Raw genomic sequence first — 23,043 nt, 5'->3', positions numbered from 1 at the left:
CAGACTATATAAGTCAACCTATTGAGTTATTCAAAGAACTTTTTTTTGCATTCTTTCTTTAAATGGAAATGATCAATTATCATCCAATTACGTAAAGTGGAAATGGTGAATTATCATCCAATTCTGTCATATAACACTTCAAATCAGTTTTTTAGCATCTGAATATGTAAAAGGTAAAAACCATGTGGTTGATCTGACTAGTTGCTCTGGGTAATAGTGATTATTTTTTTTTTCGTGACCATTTAGAACTGTATTTTTAGAGTTAATATGGCAACTTGGAAATCTTCCAGGCTGTCTGTTTGTAATGGTTTAAATGTAAGCAATAGAGGTCTGTAAAGCTTCAAGTGTTTTGGGCAGGTTTTATACAACTTCATGTGTATTTCCCAGCATTAGTTTCCCCTAGGCTCCCACAATACCTCTTGCGACAGCAAAACTTAAAGGAAAATTTTCTGTTAGCATGCTCATGCCAGTTTTTGTTGGCTCCAAAATTAGTCCACTAACGCCTGATTTACAGCTGCAGGAAACAGCCAGTATTAGATTTTATTGGGACAGGAAAGCTGTTTCTGTTTGTATAATAACAGGTTTATAGAAGATTTAAGGTAAATAGGCAAATTTCCACCATGAGATTTTTATATCAGGGGTATTGTTCAGGATTTATGAAGAAAGTACCTAGAGTCTGAGATTAGCCATTGTAGTCTATAGAGTTATATTTGGATGGAACCACCATAATATGTGGTGCCATGGAAAACGGCAGATTTCATATAGTAAAGAAGGGATTTTCGGTGGAATGGGAATAATGCACATTGAACATATAGGGTATATACAATCTATACTATATATACTAGATGCCTAGTGAAGAAGCTATGTAAGAATAGGGGGGTTATGGAAGAAATTAACCCGAATCTAGTAACTTCAAACTGTATGATCTAACAATACATCTGCTATTGTGATGATAGACTCATATTGTATTAGGTGCTAATTATAAGGGATGTCATAAAATATTAATGAGTTATATTGCTCATGTTTTCCTAAGAGCAGCAGCACAGATACAGTGTTGTACACACAGAAGCAAGAGCTGGAAGATGTTTGTTAGGAATGTATCCTGGTGCCAGCCCTGCCTAGAGCTTCACAGATGTCTGTGTGTTATGCAAACAATTCATGACTGCGGGACAATTGCCAAGAGATCATCGGCACCACATTCACTATTAGGATTGCATGGTGATAGCATCAAGTAAACTTGTTAAATATTTAAACCTATATTTCTATCATTAGACATGTCCAACTAGAAGGAATTAAGGGTAGAAAAACAACCGTTTCCTTCAAAAAGAACCAAGAGCAACACTTTATAGATAGGATTAAATAACTGTATGAAAAGACTAGGAGATGAACATGCAGTAGAGGCTATGAGAGCCCATGTCTAAGGTCACCGCAATACGTGTCATGAATATAATTTTTCATCCTGGTGTACATCATCAACGTAGGATGCCCACACAATTGGTTCCAAGGTTTCTGTGATACTTATTATTTTTAACGCTTATGAACTCTTCATTCTAGGAAGCGTATGTTATGGCCAGTGTGGATAATCCTCATGTGTGCCGTTTACTGGGAATTTGTCTAACCTCCACTGTTCAGCTGATCACACAACTTATGCCCTATGGCTGTCTTCTTGACTACGTTCGCGAACATAAAGACAATATTGGCTCACGACATCTTCTCAACTGGTGTGTCCAGATTGCCAAGGTAAAATACACAGTCATATATCAAGTTACGTTATTCACAAATTTTTCAATACGGCTTAAATTAAAGGAAATCTTTATGTATTATACTACAAATATTTTTTAAATGAACAAAGAATATTACAGCCACATAATTACATTATTTGTATACGTCGGTCCGATTTTCTTCCATTATCATTCATTTATTATTGTATAATGTTAAAGTTTCCACTTTGAACAATACCTCATTGACAGAATTTAAGCTCTTTGGGTTCAATACACTTTTTGCCCCATGTATTAATAAATTAAATGGCTTGGGGCCCTTAGAACATTTTACTAAATTTTTCCATTTTATCTAAATTCTAAAATCTAAGTAAGATGCAGGATAATTCATACTTGGCTCCTTAAAAAAATTGCTTATTGAACTACTTGTATATAGTGGTTTTCTATTTTTCAGGTATCTAAACTCAAATGCAGCTATAGTTCTGATACCCTAGGACCAATTAAGTTAACTCTTTTCTTCTTCTTCCCTCTTATCTCAATAGGGAATGAATTATCTTGAGGAACGGCGATTAGTTCACAGAGACTTGGCTGCCCGAAATGTCCTTGTTAAAGCCCCACAGCATGTCAAGATTACAGATTTTGGGTTGGCCAAGCTTTTGGGGGCAGATGAAAAGGAATATCATGCGGAAGGTGGAAAAGTAAGGCTACTTTGGCTGTAAAGTGTTTATCTACTGGCACGCTAAGCTTGCATGTTTATTTCAAAGGGGAGGAGGAGAAAAGTCGCTCCTGCCAGATCCTTTCATCAGTGACTGATCTATCAGTACAACAAAGAAATCCAACATTTATGATACTTGTTTTTGCCCAACATCTGCACTTGGGGGACAGTCAGGAGGCCTCCAAACACATTAGATTGGCAGTGGGATCGGATGACATTAATCCAATGTGTATGTTTAGCTTTAGATATTGACAGTGATCTGGCAGGATCTTCCCACTGAAGATGGTGTAGTCACTCATTTTCTTCCTGACAAAATAATGATTCTGCAAAGTTAAGGAGTCAAATGTCCTTTTTAACCATTTAGTCACAGTTGTCTTAGGGGAAAAAAATAACATCACAAGGACTACTAGATATTCACGCATCTCAACTTCAGGCACTTTGTGACATCAAAATTTGTAGGTTTTGAGTAATGATAATTCATATGTTACAACTAATCTAAACAGCATTTAATATTATACATTCACCTAGTGTTATCTATATATGTTACTGAAATTAATGTCCTTCTATTTGTCACTTTAGCTTAGAAATTGAAAATTTGTGATTTGTGTTTCCTTCTCTAGGTTCCCATTAAATGGATGGCACTAGAGTCCATTTTGCACAGAATATACACTCATCAAAGTGATGTGTGGAGTTATGGTGAGTTTTCTATCTGGTATTTTTTTTCAGTCTATACAGGCATTTATCATCGATATATTTAATTCAGATATAAGATTTATTGTTACATTTTTTTTGCAGGCGTTACAGTATGGGAACTTATGACTTTTGGGTCTAAACCATATGACGGAATTCCTGCCAGTGAAATTTCAACAATTCTAGAAAAAGGAGAGCGTCTTCCTCAGCCTCCCATATGCACCATTGATGTCTATATGATTATGGTGAAATGTAAGCAAATGATGCAACTTTTTTTTATAAAAGTTGATTTGTTATTAATGGCATATGACAGTAGTAATGTTATTTAAATGCCTTGGCTGTGATTTTATGAAGTCTGAGTTATAATCTACTCTTTAATATATTGTATATATCATGTCGTTTAAGCAGTCTATTAGTCATCTGTAAAATACCGCAGCTATATAAAACTAGATTATGGTCAGGCATCTTATGTGTAAACATTTTTAAACCCCAAACATGTCTCAATAGAAATATATTTGTGTTAACTAGATAATTTCTTGGTGATCCATTTGTAATTCATGAACGCTTCCAGATGAAGTAATGTATTGTGCTATCTTACATAACATGTTTCTACTGCATATCTATCTTTCCTAAAGCACTTTTAGTAGAAATGTGTTTTTGATTTTTTTTATGTAGGTTGGATGATAGATGCTGAAAGTCGTCCAAAATTCCGTGAGTTGAGTGCAGAATTTAGTAAGATGGCTCGGGACCCACCACGTTACCTTGTAATACAGGTAAGTAGTTTGCTTACTACCGGCAAGTATTGAGAAAGTCTTTGCTTAGTAGAACACCTGAAGAGTCTAGAGCAAAGGTCCAATTCTAATGAAGACTTTTCGGCCGTCACACGGTTGCCCGGAAAAATTGTACTGCCCAGCGTTCTACCTTCACCTCTACACGTGATATTCGAAGTCTTTGGTTGTTGATAGAGTTGTATAACTAGTAAAGCCAAGACATTGGTCACACTGGCTTCATGTCAATTTACAGGAGCTATAATAGATATGACCGATCTATTATGATTCATTTTGTAAGTGACGCATTTTTATAAGCCAATGGTTCCTATTGACTTTAAGTGGTTACATTTGGTTTCTGTTTTTTGTTTTGTTTGTTTTTTACAGGATTGGATAGGCAGCATGCCTGAGTCATAGCTAGACTTTTCTTAACCCAGGACAAAGATTCAGTTTACTGCCTTAGTTCTGTATTTAAATGTCCTAACCAAGGCAGAGTGGCTTGTTTGTGTCCCCCTGGTACCCCGTACCCAGGGCCTATGCACTGCCAGCCCCTCCAACCTTCATTAAACCTCTAAGGCATGCTGCACTATTACACTATTCTGTCGGCAAAGAGAAATAGAAACCTGGTGGAAAAAATACTAATGCAAGTGTGAACATGGATAAATACTGTCTTAAATTATTAAACAAAAGATATTAATTGGAGAGACACAATGTAATTAATTTTTTTTTATAGGGAGATGATAGAATGAATTTACCCAGCCCCCCTGCATCTAAGATTCACCACACTTTGGATGACGAAATGGGAAATATTGTTGATGCTGAAGAATATTTGATACCACATCAAGGATTTTTTACCAGCCCTTCAACATCTCGAACACCACTCTTGAGTACTATGGTATGGTTGTATTGGATTTGTAGTAATTTTTACTAACATAGTATTTGTAACATTTCTTGCAAGAAGTAAGATTAAATAAGCAATCTGTAGTATTAGTCTTGAATAATGTTTTCACCATTATTATTTAGAGTTCCACAAGCAACAATTCACCCATCGTATGCATTACTCGAAATGGGGTAAGTCCATATGTGCATTTCCACTAATGACAACGTAAAAACTTATGTGTTTTTAGGATTCCATATATCCAAAGTAAGCAAGCCAGAGCTATGATCAGTGTAGAATGCGTTGTTCTGCCTGTGTCTATATGACCCTCCAGTCTTCTACTAATATCATGAAATGGGGAAGTGTGGTGGTGTAGCTATGGGTGACAACAGCTGTGTGTCATTTAGTGTAGGAATATATGTATGTACAGACGATAATTACACGGCACTGCACTATTTCTCAACCTTACCATGTTATGGGTACATTTAGGGAGGAGCTAAATATTGATTTTTAAAAAAAGTTAAAGCTCATAATTCATCTTCAGTTCCCATTCTAAAATGACTTTTGCATGTAAATTGAATAACGATGCTTTGCCTTGTGTGGGATTATAGTCACTGGGATTAATCAGGTCATTCACATTAAACAACATTACATTAGATTGAAACTGCTAGGCCCTGTGTAAAAGCTGCTGGGCTTCTCATCTGCTAGTGATGTCATAATTTTTAGGATCTGTAGGCATAGTAATAATAAAACGTGTGCTTTCCGCCATCTGACTTGCTTGTGCAGATAACATATTGTGTCTGAGCCACCCACTTATGGTGCTAACATTATTATGTTATGGGAGCCTGAGGTCCCATGTATATTTCTATGGGTTAAACATATCAAAGTTATTATTGACAATACTCTGCCATGCTTACAGTTAACTTATAATGTTTTTTTGCTAACTCCACACAGGGTCCACCAATCAGAGAAGACAGCTTCATCCAGAGATATAGCACTGACCCAACAGTCATTTTGAATGACAGCCTTGAAGAAGAATTCCATCCTGCCCCAGGTTGGTAATATAGATAGATAGATAGATAGATAGATAGATAGATAGATAGATAGATAGATAGATAGATAGATAGATAGATAGATAGATAGATAGATAGATAGCTCTGTTTTCTGTTCCGAAACTTTAGTGTTCAGTCTTTATTGTACATGTTATTTAGACATCTCATAAAGGGTCTTATTGTTGGAGTCCCAGCGTTGCGAACACCACTGACAATAAAACTGGTTGACACCTATAAGTTTGTACTTTTAATGGATCCCCAGCGACTGAACCCAACTAGTCAGACTTTTATAACATCATATTGACATTTTTGGGACAATTGTAATCTATATAATCCAGTAAACTTTCTCATGAAGGGCATATAAATGTCATAGAGAGGAATCCTCCGCTTGGGACCCCCTCCATGAGCCGTTCTGGTGGACTCGAACCGTCTTTGTATTATATGGGCGGTTGTTCATCTGAAAGGCCTGCCATGTAATACTTCATTTCCCTGCGGCGAATGTGTGGTCGGGGCTTCTAATGGCAAAATCAGATGTTTGCCAGAGGTACCATGTGCCGGACGCAGCTGATCACATCGGGGTCTCCAAACTGAAAGGGGTTGTCTCTGATGAAACGATCCTTTTAAATGTTAGGCGTTAATTTTCCAGTACATAAGTAGAGATATATGTTATCTTTCCATGCTTTTGATTCATGTCAGAGGAGTAATTACAGTTCTATGCAAAGAGTTTACTTTCATACTAAGGGACAGCATTATACATGTACTATATGACTTTATTTCTGCATTTCAGAATATGTCAATCAGACGAATTCAAAGCCACAGATCTCAACAATCACAAACCCGGTTTACCATAATCTCCTTTCCGAGAGTACAAAGTCTCCAAATGGAAATCACCAGAACTCCTATGGGAATGGTGTGAACAATCCAGAATATCTGAACTCAGTTCAGACCTTCATAAACCACTCAGAAAATGACTATCCTGCAATCTGGGAGCAAAAAGTAGGCCAGCAAATAAGCCTAGACAATCCGGACTACCAACAGGACTTTTTCCCAAAAGAAACCAAAATCAATGGATTTAAGATTCCTGCAGCAGAAAATCGTGAATATTTGGCATTGGCACCAACAAGTGACTATATTGAAGCTTCAGCATGACCAATAGTTGGTTCAAACCTTCCTGGCATTCCACCTATTGGGGCACAGTGAGTTCTGAAAGGACACTTGTGGACAATGGACCCTAATAAAAATCAGTGCACATTGCAGTACTTGGGCACTTACACTTGTACATGGAAATATATTGGGATCTATAGTCCCCAGTGACTCATCCTCAATGTTTCTCCTTTGTTTTTTTCTGAAAGACATAACTTCTAACACTTTTATATATAAATATATATGGAGAGATTTTTTTTAATCTGCAGAAAATACTTTTTAATTCCTGTGTTTTTATAATGTGTAGAGATATTCTTGCACCTTTTAGTTGTATGTGTTTTGTCCAACTTAAATGGTATTTGTGCATAAAAGTCCATATACAGAACATGTAATTTTAAGCATGAAATTTAGTGTAAAAAGGTTTTTTAATATTTAGCAGTCTTGTCTCTGAAAAGGAGAGGCTACCATAAAAAAAAGGCTTACATTCATACCTAATCACAACTAGATATTTTCCAATGACATTTCATATGTCTGTGTTTTGGAGCTGACTCATTGGATAATATGTATATATTGGAGTATAATAACTGTATAATTGTTTTAAATTTGACTAATGTATTACATTGAATTGCACAGTGATGTACAAACATTGCAAACCTCATTATCATATATAAGGCAATGCATGAATAATCTATCAATGGTCAGAGTAGGCATTTGCCAATTGGCAGGATAGGGAACATCGTCAATGGTGTATGTGCCACACGTGCAGTCCTGTAGGGGAGGAGGCCTATCGCCAACTACTGTGTACTACAACTGCATAACTTGAAACTCATGGTCCCCAACTTAAAATCTGTAACAGGAACCCCGCTTACCATGTGCCCTTTAAAATATTGGTGTCTTTTTATGTTGCCATTGGGCTACCTCAGGCATCAGGATCCAGGTGTGGCTGCTACATCTGCAACCTATTTAGCTACGCCACTAGTGTACTAGACTATGTGTAAAGGACCGAGTTACCAAGGGTTGTAGGAGAATATAAATTTTTTTTTACTTTTTCCCCCAGAAACAGTGCCACTCTTGTCCAATGACTGTGTCTGGTATTGCAGCTAAACTTCATTCAAGTGGATGTGGCGGAGCTGTAATAATTGACATTGCCCATGAATAAAAGTGGTGCTATTGGAAGAAAAAGTAAACAAACCATTTTTTCTAACCATATACAACCCCCTTGGCTCACAATTACTTATAGATTATGATACACCAGAAAAATCGGCTTGCCTGTGATGGATTTGCTCCCTTGTGACTATCCCTTGAGGAATGGCTAGAACTTTGACAGGCACATTATTCATGACAGATTAGGTTTTGCAAAGCAAGAGAATCACATGTTTTGTAAGGGGCCCTCTGTTGTCTAGGTCCTTGAAGATAGTGTTACTTTACTTATGTTAGTATTTCTTAAATAAATATACAAATATTATTAAAAAAATAGAAAAGGGAGAAAATAAGTAGTAATAGGTGTAAGGATAAGTTTGTGTTGGGCAGAAGTACTATATTCCTTTTGGAAGTGTTCTGTATGGCTTGTGACGGTAGTACGCTGAGGGTGCCATTGGCTGTATGCCTACAGGCCTGACCCCGGCTAGAGCCATTGAAATGTGATTTAGTAGCTGCTTATAATTCATTTATAAAATTTCCTCCAGGTCAATGCCGATACTGTGGGATATACTATATTGCATTAATAATTTCCAGGAGTATTGCTGGTTCTTCCTACTGTGGTTTATGTATAATGGCTTGTCCATTATTTTATCTTCATACAGCCGTGTCTCTTTACATTCCTTTTTAATAAAAAATATTATTTTATGTTACTGAATCTCCATAATGTCCTTTAACTACTACTTGCCAGTAAGGCTGGGTTCACATCTGCATTGTGGCTTCTGTTCTAGCGTATCTGTCAGAGGACCACAAAAACGGAAGTTAACGTTTCCGTCAAAAAACCCATTGAATTCAATGGGTTTTATTTTTGCATCAGTTGTGCTCAGTCAAGTTTCCATTTTTTTGACAGAAGAAATACCGTAGTCTTCTGCGCTATTGTTTCCGTAAAAAATTACGGAAACCTGACGGAAAGGATCTTTCCTGTGTTTTTTTAACATTGACGTCAATGGACGATGAGTACAAACTGATATGACATCCGTTTGTATCAGTAACGCATTACGTTTAATAGATTCATTTTTTTTACTGCACTTGCGCAGATTAAAAATAAAAGGAAGAAAGAGGCAAAGATAAAAACGGATCCGTTATAAACGGAGTATAACTGATGCCAAACTGACACCAACGGAAAGAAAAGTGTCAGTTTTTTTGACAGAGCCGGTAAACTGATCCGTCAAAAACAAACACATTTTATCTTCCGTTGCATTCAGTCTGGCATCAGTCAGTCTGTCCATTTTTTTCAAATTTGAACGGATCAGATAAAACGGATGCTACAACGCAGATGTGAACAAAGCCCACAGCTTATATAAATTGGAGTACTGCAAAATGGTGTTAATTAGACTAGTCATTAAAGGCTTTGTACATCTTCGAAAGTATTTTTTATATATATATATATATATATATATATATATATATATACACAGTGAAGGAAATAAGTATTTGATCCCTTGCTGATTTTGTAAGTTTGCCCACTGTCAAAGACATGAACAGTCTAGAATTTTTAGGCTAGGTTAATTTTACCAGTGAGAGATAGATTATATAAAAAAAAAAAAAACTGAAAATCACATTGTCAAAATTATATATATTTATTTGCATTGTGCACAGAGAAATAAGTATTTGATCCCTTTGGCAAACAAGACTTAATACTTGGTGGCAAAACCCTTGTTGGCAAGCACAGCAGTCAGACGTTTTTTGTAGTTGATGATGAGGTTTGAACACATGTTAGATTGAATTTTGGCCCACTCCTCTTTGCAGATCATCTGTAAATCATTAAGATTTCGAGGCTGTCGCTTGGCAACTCGGATCTTCAGCTCCCTCGATAAGTTTTCGATGGGATTAAGGTCTGGAGACTGGATAGGCCACTCCATGACCTTAATGTGCTTCTATTTGAGCCACTCCTTTGTTGCCTTGGCTGTATGTTTCGGGTCATTGTCGTGCTGGAAGACCCAGCCACGAGCCATTTTTAATGTCCTGGTGGAGAGAAGGAGGTTGTCACTCAGGATTTGACGGTACATGGCTCCATCCATTCTCCCATTGATGCGGTGAAGTAGTCCTGTGCCCTTAGCAGAGAAACACCCCCAAAACATAATGTTTCCACCTCCATGCTTGACAGTGGGGACGGTGTTCTTTGGGTCATAGGCAGCATTTCTCTTCCTCCAAACACGGCGAGTTGAGTTAATGCCAAAGAGCTCAATTTTAGTCTCATCTGACCACAGCACCTTCTCCCAATCACTCTCAGAATCATCCAGATGTTCATTTGCAAACTTCAGATGGGCCTGTACATGTGCCTGCTTGAGCAGGGGGACCTTGCGGGCACTGCAGGTTTTTAATCCATTACGGCGTAATGTGTTACCAATAGTTTTCTTGGTTACTGTGGTCCCAGCTGCCGTGAGATCATTAACAAGTTCCCCCCATGTAGTTTTCGGCTGAGCTCTCACCTTCCTCAGGATCAAGGATACCCCACGAGGTGAGATTTTGCATGGAGCCCCAGATCGATGTCGATTGACAGTCATTTTGTATGTCTTCCATTTTCTTACTATTGCACCAACAGTTGTCTCCTTCTCACCCAGCGTCTTACTTATGGTTTTGTAGCCCATTCCAGCCTTGTGCAGGTCTATGATCTTGTCCCTGACATCCTTAGAAAGCTCTTTGGTCTTGCCCATGTTGTAGAGGTTAGAGTCAGACTGATTCATTGAGTCTGTGGACAGGAGTCTTTTATACAGGTGACCATTTAAGACAGCTGTCTTTAATGCAGGCACCAAGTTGATTTGGAGCGTGTAACTGGTCTGGAGAAAGCTGAACTCTTAATAGTTGGTAGGGGATCAAATACTTATTTCTCTGGGCACAATGCAAATAAATATATATAATTTTGACAATGTGATTTTCTGTTTTATTTTAAATATAAAATCTATCTCTCACTGGTAAAATTAACCTAGCCTAAAAATTCTAGACTGTTCATATATTTGACAGTGGGCAAACTTACAAAATCAGCAAGGGATCAAATACTTATTTCCTTCACTGTATATATATATATATATATATATATATATATATATATATATATACATATAAATGTTAATCAGTGTGTTTAGTGAAACTTATATATTCGTTTTTAGGAAAAATTATTTGTACTTTTTGAGATACAGCTATATCCTGTAAGCAGAGCAGCTGTATTGTTCGCTACGACCTGAGTTTGCCAGGTCCACGGGACTGATGGTACCAGTGTCAGAGGGTCGTGAGTGTCTCGGACTCGCAAGATGCACCTGTAATCTATCACATCTAAGTTATGAACTTAGATGTGATGGATAACAGGTGGATACTGCCCGCTTTCACTGAACTGGTCAGTCCCGCAGACCTGACGGGTACAAGATTCAGCGAATGATACAGCTGCTCTGTATACAGGATACAGAGCATCAGTATCTCAAAAAGTTAAAATAATTCTTAATAAAAACTCATTTAAAAACTGAACCAAACACACTGACTGACATTTTTATAAAAAAAAATAAAAAATCACCTTCAAAAGTTTTACATAGCCTTTAAATTATATTAGGCCAAAGAGTATGTCTTATAATGTGATCCAAAATTCTCAAAACTTTGAAAGGAGATAATATGTAGCCCTACTATTACAATTGTGTTTTCTACAATTGACTTACTACCTGTTAGTTAAAATTTAATGTAATTTTTGTTTAAGGTAAATACATACATTTGCCTATTAAAAATCATTTTTTTATGTTCATTGTTCATCTTGTAATTATTTTAAACATTCTGAACACCATCTTGCCTAGCTCCTTTTTATTTACTAGCAACTCTCTGTTCCGTAATATTTAAACTGTACTTATTGTTTTATTTTTATCTAAAAGGGTTAAAATTCTGTGCGTGAAACAGATTATAAATATGTCTTTATTAAACTCCTAATCTCCCACTATCGGTTGGTGAAGTCAGACCGAATTGTATCTTTTAGCTCTGTGTGTGAAAGGAAGCAGCGGTTTGGAGCTATATATCAGAAAAAAATGACGTTTTAACCTGTATATGGATATATTCTGAAATTTCTCAGCACCTATTTAGATTTTTTTAAAAAACAACTAAACACTAAGTACACTGTTATGGCAGGGTGAAAGTTTCCTGCTTTAGATTGTTACTGATTTTGTGCCCTAGATTTCTATACATTGTACTTAAAGAGGTTTTTCAAGAGTATGAGAAAGTAGCTGCAAGAAATGTTATAAAAAAACAAAAAACATTACTCTATTACCCTATTAAATCCCCTGCCGCTCCAGCGCCGATGCTCCCTGCTAGCTTTTGTTTACTTTTACTGCATCGATGACGCTCTGTACATCCATGTGACTGCTGCAGCCAATCACTCGCCTCAGTGGTAACATGCCGTATATGCTAGTGATTGGGATGTGGATGTATGTAGTCTACACGTCATCGTTGCAGGAAGAGTAAACAGAGACCGGTGGGGTCCACAGGAGCATTGTTGCTGAAGCGGTAAGGGATTTATCAGGTGAGTAATGTTTGGTTTGTTATTTTGGAACATTTTCATGCAGCTACTTTCTTCTCTCATACTCTCGGACAAACTCTTTAATTGCATGCCTGTAGAGGTAGCTTTCTGCTTTTGCGTAGTGTATTGTGCGTAGTGTAGTTGCTACATGCTTACACAACATGAAATCATCTAAAAAAAAGACCAGATAGGGCTCGTCCACACGCTTCGGAATTGCCACGCAGCAGAATACAGTAGCAGCATAGTCAATGAGATTTAACAAATCTCATCCACATGCTGCGTAAAATTTCCGAGCCGAAATTGACCTGCGGTACGTATTTTTCGGACCACAGCATGTCAATTCCTGCTACAGAAAGTGTGCAGAATTGCTGCGTTTTTCATAGGAGATGTCTCCATCTCCTAACATTGGGAAAAATGCAGCAATTTACACACCATTTTCTGCCGCAAAAAACTGGTGAATTTGACTTTTCAACAGAAATTTTCTGCAGCAATTCCGTTGTGTGTGGACAAGCCCTTATCGGCATTATAATTCAGTCAACTTTTCTTTTTTCCCCAAAAAAGTCATTTCTAGACTAAATTATAGAAAATGTATGTATGTATTTATATTCTAAATAATCCTTTTGCTTGTGGAATGTTGCTCTTTGGCTCTAGCCTAAATGCTCGAAAATATATATGTATTGTGGCCCTACCCTAAATGCAGTTATTTTAGAATTCTAAGACTTTCAAAGCGAAGTGTGAGACTACGGCTGCCCTCTTCGAAGCAGAAAACAGGGTACCGTAATGCAGAAACAGAGGCCGGGTCCTTCAGGAGTCAATTTTTTTTGGGGGACTGGAGGGTCACTTTAAGACCAGATTTTCAAATGAGAGCCAAAACACCACCAGCATCTGAAGTAATTGAATGGTGGTGGCATTTATTATCTCAAAGAAGCAGTTCTAGGAAATAAGCCACAAACTGACTGTATGGAAAACAATGATCACTTTTCTTTTATATGCAGTTTTTATGCCAAGTTTTATCCCATTGAATTTGGAATTTTGTGGTTTCGAAAAAAATAACACTTGTGGTTAGGATTTTGATAAATTCCCATCACTTTTATGTCAGGTCTTTTCACTGCAGTTTTCCTGTACAAAGCTAATACATCTGAATTCAGCCTAAAAAAACAAAACAGGTAAGACCCAATGTTTGAATGAAGAGATATGTGCACAGGATAGGGCAGCCCTGACTTTGGTAAATGTTAGGTGGGATCGGTACAGGCCTTGTGGTAGATTTTTCAGCAAGAATCCTCTGGCTAATTCATTAAAGTTCATGTCCAGTTTTGAGTATCATTCTACAGTTTACATAGAAGTACAATCTACATAAAAAGATGAGTAACTTTGTAAATACATCACATTTCTTATCTTGCACTAATCCTGAGTTGCAGGCCGTATTATACTCAATGTATGGAAACTCTTGTATGGAAAGGAACTTGCTATTTCTTTTGCTCTGAAAACATTATACGCCAGTCTTAATAGACTGAAAAGTGGAATAAACTCCAACACAAAAGCCTCATAATAAATGTGTTGCATCTTTCGGCCAGGCCGTGCGCCATAAACTCTTATCCACCGGCCAAAAAAAATACTCACCACAGCGCTCCTTTTCTCCCCTCTAAGGCTCATTCATCCCTTTAGTGCCACTCATACAAGGACCTGATGCCGAGAAGCACCAGGCCCTTATATGCGACGCGGCACTTCATTGTCATCAGTGCTGTGTCGCATAAACCGTCCGGGCACTGCCCAGCGTCAGGTCCTTCTTTGAGCAGCACTGGAGTGATGAGGGAGTTGGAAGAGAGAAAAGGAGCAGAGATGTGTGTATAATTTTTTTTATTTATTTTTTTTATTTATTTAACTGTCTAATGGAAGGGACCGGGAGGGGGGTATAGTCTGGTCGGGGGTGGCAAGGTAGGGGGCCCAGCATGGGAGCTAGTAGCAGGTGTAGATTTCCTCTATATGGAGTAAATTATAATAAATTTGTCAGGCTGCGGTGGCCACACCCAATTTCCCAAAGGCCATGTCAAAAGGTAAAAAAGGGCGCAAATTGTGACCCTTGTGCCGTTTTGCAACTTTTCCAACATCAGAAAAGTGGCATAGAAAAGTTCATAAATAACCCCAAATGTATGATGTTTTATAAAGATACCTACGTTTTTGTTTTTTTATCAAGTCCATATTTCCCACATTCCCAAGTAGTAAGTTCGCCCCTGATGTTCTTCCCCATTATTTCTTCTTGGTAACAGCTGTGTTTTCCTTTCTAATCTGCACTGATCATATGATCAGCAGCTGGATTTCAGAAACGCGGCTCGTGCCTCGTTCAATATGCATTCTGTAACGTTTGCAAATCACTGACAGTTGAGAAGCCTCTTAGTTTATGAGTGGACTAAAAGCAATGCTAGGGTGAACTTTTAGAGCAAATAGTTTATCCCTGTATAGCAAGAGCTTCAATGTGGGTGGTTTTAAAGACACCAAATATGTATTTATTACAGTCACAGCATTGAGCTTGTGTTGTTCAAAGTCATTCTTCATGGATGCTACCTGATATGGAAAATAAGCTTTATTTACATTTACAGGGGTTCTAAACTTTTACATAAATTGGCTCATATGACAGAGCACTTAATGTACTGTACATTTGTTATGTACTCTATGACCAAATTCTGGTTTGGAAACAGCAACTGCAGGGAAAAGCTGTTTCTTCTTACGTACCTCAACAAAGCAATTTACATGGATATTTATACATAAAGTCTTTTTATGCATTACATCCATAGTCCGTGGACTGCGACAAGTACTTATTCAAAATGAATGTCCACTTTTTACACCATGTCTGTGCTGATTCACTCTAGAATATATCAGAGCTGTGTTTTTTCCCGATTTTTAGATACTCTGATTCACGCATCCGTAAAGTTAAATGATAAAATGTTACTGCCTGCCTGGGGGGAGATTACACTGGATACTGTTTTATTATTGAGTCCTATGCAGTGAGCTCTTACGTTTCCACCTATTGGTGGCTGCAGGCAGGCACATTTTAAACTATATGGCTGTGTGAAGGGAAGCAACGGATTTTGAGGATTGTTGACCTTTATTAGAATATATCATTAAATTATCGGCTCTGAATTGTGGATCTATTTGTTTAAAACAGGGTGAAGGGGGTGGTAACAAGTGGGAGAGGCTCCATTCAGATAAAAGAGCAGTGTAGAAGAAATTGAATTCCCTGCCACGCAGTGGCCATCAAGAGGAACACAGATGCCATTTTGGGTTCTGTGCATTTTATGAGCAGGGTTCTCATATCTCTCTAAACGTATGAAGCTTGTTCTTTTATCAAACCAGCTCCATTTTTTTTATTTGTAATGCTCATCATTTTGGATCCACTCTATTAGCCAGAGAGAATAGCTGAAAAGAGCACCAATATGCGGTCAGGTATGCTCTTCCAGTTGGTAAGAAAAACTTTCAAATCCTATTTTAAAGGGAGAATTCACCATTCCCAGCTGTCTAGAAATTTGAAATAAGTTATATTATTCTGTAACCAGTTTCCTCTTGAAGAAAATGGACAAAAGCAGAGAAAATGCTAACAAAATGTCAGATATTGTAGGAATGGGACATTCCCATTTTTACAATTTCATATTTATCCTCATTCGATAGCTCAAGCAGTTATGGAGCATAGTTGGCTGAAAAAACCTCGTCAGAGAATATTGTGAACTGATCACAGAACAGTTCAGTCTAATTCTGGACAGTCTTCAGTCTGGTAAACCTTTGCCAGATGAGTCAGATTTTTTTAAAGTCTGGAAATAAATGTCTTCTTTAGAAAATGTTTAATGACATGGGGTCTCTGGGATTCAGTTCATATGGCTTAAATATGTAAATACTTGTAGGGCTGTAATGTTTTAACATATTGGGTGAGATTTATTTGAAGGGGTATTACCATCTCAAAGATCTTATTTAATATAGACCCTGCTATTTTTTTTTTTTGCCCCATTCTCCAGATATTCCTTCCGTGTCCCTTGTCCTGTTTATTCTTTGTTTCTATTGGTTACAGCCACCACCGCAGTCTTGTGTTGGTGGCCACGCTGGTGCAGTTGCAGCTGAATTAATTTCCGTTATATTGGCCAAGTCCTCAGGAGTGTGCTTTGTTGGAGCATGTGCAGTAGCACCTGACCACCTCTCTGATACTGTATAGGACTGAATAGGACGTCTCGCGTGCATGCACAGTAGCCCTAGGCCGTCCTATTCTGCTGTACTCGGCACATCACTGTAGAATTGAGAATAACAGAGCCCTTATCACGCCTGTCACATTTGTTACATATGCTAAACTGCAGAATGGACTGTATTAGGGTATCAGTGCAGGCTCTTATACTGCAGACGGGAGCCCAGGAGACAGGACGCGCTGCAGGAACAGGAACATTGCTTGAAACCCCCAATGCTGTTAAAGAGGCTCTGTCACCAGATTTTGTAGCCCCTATCTGCTATTGCAGCAGATAGGCGCTGCAATGTAGATTACAGTAACATTTTTATTTTTAAAAAACGAGCATTTTTGGCCAAGTTATGACCATTTTTGTAGTTATGCAAATGAGGCTTGCAAAAGTCCAAGTGGGTGTGTTTAAAAGTAAAAGTCCAAGTGGGCGTGTATTATGTGCGTACATCGGGGCGTTTTTAATACTTTTACTAGCTGGGCGTTCTGATGAGAAGTATCATCCACTTCTCTTCAGAACGCCCAGCTTCTGCCAGATCACGCTGTGACGTCACTCACAGGTCCTGCATCGTGTCAGACGAGCGAGGACACATCGGCACCAGAGGCTACAGTTGATTCTGCAGCAGCATCAGCGTTTGCAGGTAAGTAGCTACATCGACTTACCTGCTAACGCCGATGCTGCTGCAGAATCAACTGAAGCCTCAGGTGCCGATGTGTCCTCGCTCGTCTGACACGATGCAGGACCTGTGAGTGACGTCACAGCGTGATCTGGCAGAAGCTGGGCGTTCTGAAGAGAAGTGGATGATACTTCTCGTCAGAGCGCTCAGCTAGTAAAAGTATTAAAAACGCCTCGATGTACGCACATAATACACGCCCACTTGGACTTTTACTTTTAAACACACCCACTTGGACTTTTGCAAGCCTCATTTGCATAACTACAAAAATGGTCATAACTTGGCCAAAAATGCTCGTTTTTTAAAAATAAAAACGTTACTGTAATCTACATTGCAGCGCCTATCTGCTGCAATAGCAGATAGGGGTTGCAAAATCTGGTGACAGAGCCTCTATTACTGTATGGTAGCTTTGAGAGCAATCACGTCAGGGGAGCATTTTCTACTGGGAACAGGGAGCAGAGCAGCAGTAGCAGATAATGAAAAAATAGAATAGGATATTTAAACTAAAGAATACCCTAGGTTTAATTTGTATTATTTTTTACATCAGTGGAAAAAAACAATACAATTGGGAGATGGGAATAACCCTTCAAATCTGGTATTATGTTCCATGATATATCGGGTTGGCCTTGGCATCATTTACCAATCACGCTTGGTGCAACTTAGACAGATATGCTCCCTTGTGTTCAATTCTATAAAAGTGGCAGCGAATCTTCATAAATATTGCATCTAGTATCACTAGTATTCTTTCTAACGCAATTACACTAAAAAACTGTGCTGCAATAATAAATCACCTACAAGTTGAAATCTCTGGACTCAGAGATTAAATCCTAATACAGTGTGTATTAGGTAGTTATATCGTTTTTGGGATTTCTTTAATACTACCACTAGATTTTACAGAGGTTATGTTTTTTGTCTAAGCATTCAATGTACTCCAACTTTGCAGATGGAGTAGATCTTAGGGACCACAGAAGAGCATGTAGAGTTTGTTTTAGTTTACTTGGGGCTCACATACACGACACTGTCTTGGGCATGGGACCTGCATTGTGGCACCTGTATTAGGTACTCTTTGTTCCACTGTATAGTGGCTCTGTCCGCATTTCTCCATGCTGCATGCCACAAGTTTTTTCTCATGGATTCATACAATCAAAATCAAAGGCACACAGATTTACGGTATGGGTCCATAGCAGACAATAGGGACCATATTAGGGATCCGTACAACACAGATCTGCCATGTGCATAAGGCCTTATGTATATATATGTAGCACTCTATATGGACATGGTGCATACTGTGGTACATTCAGTGTTTAGTCATATGAGACAAACGGGTGTATATATACAAACTGTAATATATAAACAGATGCATGAACATTTGTTATAGTTATAGCCAAGTTATCTTATTATGATCAAGCATGTTTCTGATAAACAAGTTGGGTAGTAGTTTTTTCACACAACAGGTCTCACCCAGATGCAATAGTTTTAAAAGTCTTAAAACAGACACGTGCACAGGACATGGGACCAATGTATCAATCTCTGTATAGTGTTGTGTATGTGGAAGTGGTATTTGTATAAAATCCAATGCAGGGTGACTTTTTCATAATTGCTATATTGTCAATTGTTGCACATACCAGTTATTTGTATATTTAGAAAAAGATTACAACAATAAGATGTAATTATTCTTTTTTAATGAAACTTTATTGTAAGTAAGCTGTAAAGTATAGAAAATAAATCTTTTTGTCTTGTAAGTGTAAAAAGTTGTTTTTTTTTAATTATAAAATAAGAGGATAAAGTCTTATTCAACAAGAGACCACCAAAGGTGGCGGTGGCCTGGTCCTGCAGTGGCGCTGCCGAGCGGCAATGCAGTTTTAAGGGGAAGTTCACACAGAGTTTTTTGACAAATTTCTTGACGCGGAAACCGCGCCGCAAAACGCACCAAAAAATGGCCGAAAATGTCTCCCATTGATTTCAGTGGGAGGTGGAGGCGTTTTTGTCCCACAAGCGGAAAAACCGGCTCACGGGAAAAAGAAGGGACATGCCCTATCTTCGGGCGTTTACGCCTCTGACCTCCCATTTACATCAATGAGAGCCAGAGAAAGCGTATTTCGTGGTGTTTTATGCCAGCGGGCGAAAAACGCCACAAAAATCAGCGTGCAGGCAGAAGAAAATCCAAACGAAATTTTGAGGCAGATTTTCCTCCTGCAAAAAACTCTGTGTGTACCCGCACATCCCCCTGTTGTCCTCTGCTCCATCTAGCATTTTGGCCAGGACCGGCTCCAGGTTTATGTGGGCCCTTGGGTGACACAGAGTTAGCAGGCTCCTTTGCGGGGAACACACGGTGGCACTAAAATAGTAGAAAGCGTCACTTTGTGCCCCATATATATGTTAAGCCCTGAGTTTGTACCCCCATAAATTTTGTGCCTTCTGTAGATAGTGCCATACAGCCCCCTCCCAGGTAGTGCCACACAGCCCCCCTCACAGGTAGTGCCACACAGCCCCCCTCTCAGGTAGTGCCACACAGCCCCCCCCCCCTCCCAGGTAGTGCCACACAGCCCCCCCTCCCAGGTAGCGCCACACAGCCCCCATTTCTGGTAGTGCAACACAGCCTTGCTCTCAGATAGTGCCACTCAACTCCCCCCCCCCCCACCCAGGTAGTGCCACACAGCCTCCCCTCCTGGTAGCATACAAGTTGCACGGGGGAACGGCCTGGTGGAGATACGATGAAGAATTTAGGAGGAGGTTAGCATTACGACCTGAGGTTGGTTAGGCGTCAAAAGCTACAGATGTATGGATTCAACTAATGATGTCCCAGCCTCCGCGTCTCCCTCCGGGCACAGACCTGGTGCTTATTGGATGTACAATGAGGGACGTTTTTGTTTTTTTGCCTCTTGTCATTTCCGACATGAATGCTCGATCTGTGGAGGAACTCACTCTGCACTTCGTTGCTTAAAGAAGGGTAAAGCGGTCTCCAAATCTCCTGCTTCTGGCAGGACCGAGGACACCGGTGAGCGTAATAGGGATGCGCCAATGGCTAAGCCAGTACCCCAGGAGGCAGGAAGCCATCGAACTTGAAAGCAATTTCGTATATGGTTTTTATATCACTCATGTGTCGCATAAGGCAGTTACTTTTATCGGTAATTTGAAAGATGTTGTAGACCTACAGGAGGTGGTACAAGAAAAACTTGACAAGTAGGTGGAAATGAGTAGAATGTCTGGACCCTATGACGATCCTCCCCTACCTAATCTTCATATCTCCCCTTTGGGCATTGTACCAAAAAAGTAGATAAGAAAATTCTGCTTGATACAGCATTTATTGTTTCCCTCTGGGGAATCGGTAAACTATGGTATCTCTAAAGGAGGAAGCCACGGTCCACTTTGTCTCTTTTGATAGGGCTGTTTAGCTCATTAAGAATGCGGGTTGGGGAGATTTACTGGCGAAGTTGGACATCGAGTCCGCTTTCCACCTTCTTCCCATACATCCGGACTGCTTCCACCTCCTTGGATGCCAACTGAACAGCAAATTTTATGTTGATACATGTTTGCCCATGGATTGTTCAATCTCCTGCAGATATTTTGAAATGTTTAGTTATTTCTTAGACTGGGACGTGAAGTTTGAGTCAGGTTGTAATTCTCTAACCCATTATTTAAATGATTTTCTTTTTGTCGGGACTTGCGATTTAGATGTATGTCCAAGATTGTTGAATTGTTTTAAATATTTTACATCTTGTCTTGGTGTCCCCTTGTCACTTGAAAAAACGGAAGGCCCGAACATGGTCATATCTTTTTTAGGTATTTAATTTGACACGGAAGACATGGTTTTTCGCCTGCCAGGTGATAAGTTGGCTAAGATGTTATCCCAGATTGACCATTTTATGCTTGCAAAAAAGGTGACGTTACAGCAGATGCAATCCCTACTGGGTTTGCTGGTGTTTGCTAGTAAGGTAATGCCGATGGGGCACACCTTTTCACGTCGCCTTTCTTTAGTTACAAAGGGCATAAAGGCCCCGCAACATTTTATCTGAGTGACGAGACAAATCAAAGACTATTTGTCTGTCTGGCATACGTTTTTGCAGACATACAATGGCCAATCCTGTTTCTTGGGCGACATTGTGGATAGTTCTGATTTTGAGCTGCTTACTGATGCGGATGGCTCAGTTGGTTATGGGGAAGTGTTCGGTAAGACGGGGTTTAAGGCTCGCTGGCCCGATACCTGGTTTAATTCGCGTTTGAATAAAAATTATTGGAACTCTTCCGAATAATAGTGTTGGTTGAACTTTGGGGAGAAAAAATGAAGGATAGGAGTATACTGTTTTGGTCTGACAACCCGGCGACTGTTTTAGCCATCAATAACCTCACTTCCAGTTCTTTACCGGTTTTGGCATTATTGCGACATATGGTACTGTGATGTCTTCAATTGAACGTCCTATTTAGGGCAAAACATATACCAGGGATAGACAACGAAGTAGCTGATGCACATTCTCGTTCGCAGGTGGATCTATGTCTAGCAAATCTATGGTCCTTGGTGGAGGCAAATTGATGGCTTTGGTTCAGGCATCTGTTGCAACACGGTTTGGCTACAGTAAGTCGTGGAACGAATTTTTGCCTTACAGCATTGGTGTAGATTTCCGTGATCGCGCTGCTATCAGTCGAGCCCTGCTAGCCTTTTTTTTATTTTTGCGTCGCAGTATCGCATCAGCATCTATGACTAAAAAGCATATGACTGGCTTATACTTCAGTTATTTACTGTAACAAAAGATTTTTGCGTTTGGCAAATATTGAAGGGTTGGCGTAGGGGGTCCTGCGCATCGGATGCTCGGAGACCCATATCTTTTATTCTTTTGCAACACATCATAATGTGCCTTAAGGACATATGCTCCAATGCTTACGAAACTTTGCTTTTTCATACATCTTCCTTATTAGCCTTTTTCGGCACCCTTAGAGTAGGCAAATTAGTTCCTAATAATCTCATCAAGCCCTTCCGGTATTAACCCCTTCTGATCTTTTGATATTAAACAACAGCACTCGTATGCAAATTAGTAGGTCAAACAGGGACGTGGATATAAATTTTAAGTTTGGATTCCCCTTTTGTCCGGTCCACAAAAACTTGGAAAAGAGATCCGGCGGTAAACACTTTTTAGTCCACGCCAATGAGCAACCCCTTACAAAATACCAATTTACAATGGTTTTCAAGAAATTTTTACGTTCGGTCTGAGAGTAGCCAAAGGAATTTGGTACCCATTCTATTAGGATAGGGGCTGCTACCGCAGCTCATGCGTCAAGTTCACCGGACGAGGAAATTAAAAAATTGGATCGATCGCGATCAGATTGTTTCCGTCGTTATACCCGTCTGGATTTGCTTACATGTTGACTTTCTCTTTTTAAGTTTTCTTTTGTGTTGTTGATTCAGCAGGTTCGCAAGAAACCAGAGTGTTTTATTGGACATTTGTATCTGTTTAAGGTGGAAAAGCTATCAGCTTGCCGTCCAGGTGGAAGGACTCTGGGTTTCTCGCAGAT

The 23,043-nt window shown here is 39.1% G+C and overlaps 1 protein-coding gene across 1 annotated transcript in view; it reads left to right on the top strand.

The window, feature by feature from the left end:
* The window catches only part of EGFR (epidermal growth factor receptor), a 165,806-nt gene extending 156,994 nt beyond the window's left edge, over positions 1-8,812 (top strand). The window contains exons 20-28 of the mRNA XM_075827064.1: positions 1,555-1,740; positions 2,261-2,416; positions 3,054-3,129; positions 3,229-3,375; positions 3,799-3,896; positions 4,624-4,785; positions 4,914-4,961; positions 5,722-5,821; positions 6,607-8,812. Coding sequence (XP_075683179.1) covers positions 1,555-1,740; positions 2,261-2,416; positions 3,054-3,129; positions 3,229-3,375; positions 3,799-3,896; positions 4,624-4,785; positions 4,914-4,961; positions 5,722-5,821; positions 6,607-6,968 — 1,335 coding nt within the window. The 3' untranslated portion in view covers positions 6,969-8,812. The remainder of the gene's footprint in view (positions 1-1,554; positions 1,741-2,260; positions 2,417-3,053; positions 3,130-3,228; positions 3,376-3,798; positions 3,897-4,623; positions 4,786-4,913; positions 4,962-5,721; positions 5,822-6,606) is intronic.
* Positions 8,813-23,043: the final 14,231 nt, after the last annotated feature.

Source organism: Rhinoderma darwinii, chromosome 5 (genome assembly GCF_050947455.1).
Source record: "Rhinoderma darwinii isolate aRhiDar2 chromosome 5, aRhiDar2.hap1, whole genome shotgun sequence".
NCBI lineage: Eukaryota > Metazoa > Chordata > Amphibia > Anura > Rhinodermatidae > Rhinoderma > Rhinoderma darwinii.
The sequence above is the reverse complement of the archived record's forward strand: the minus strand, read 5'-3'. Positions and strand labels throughout refer to the sequence as shown.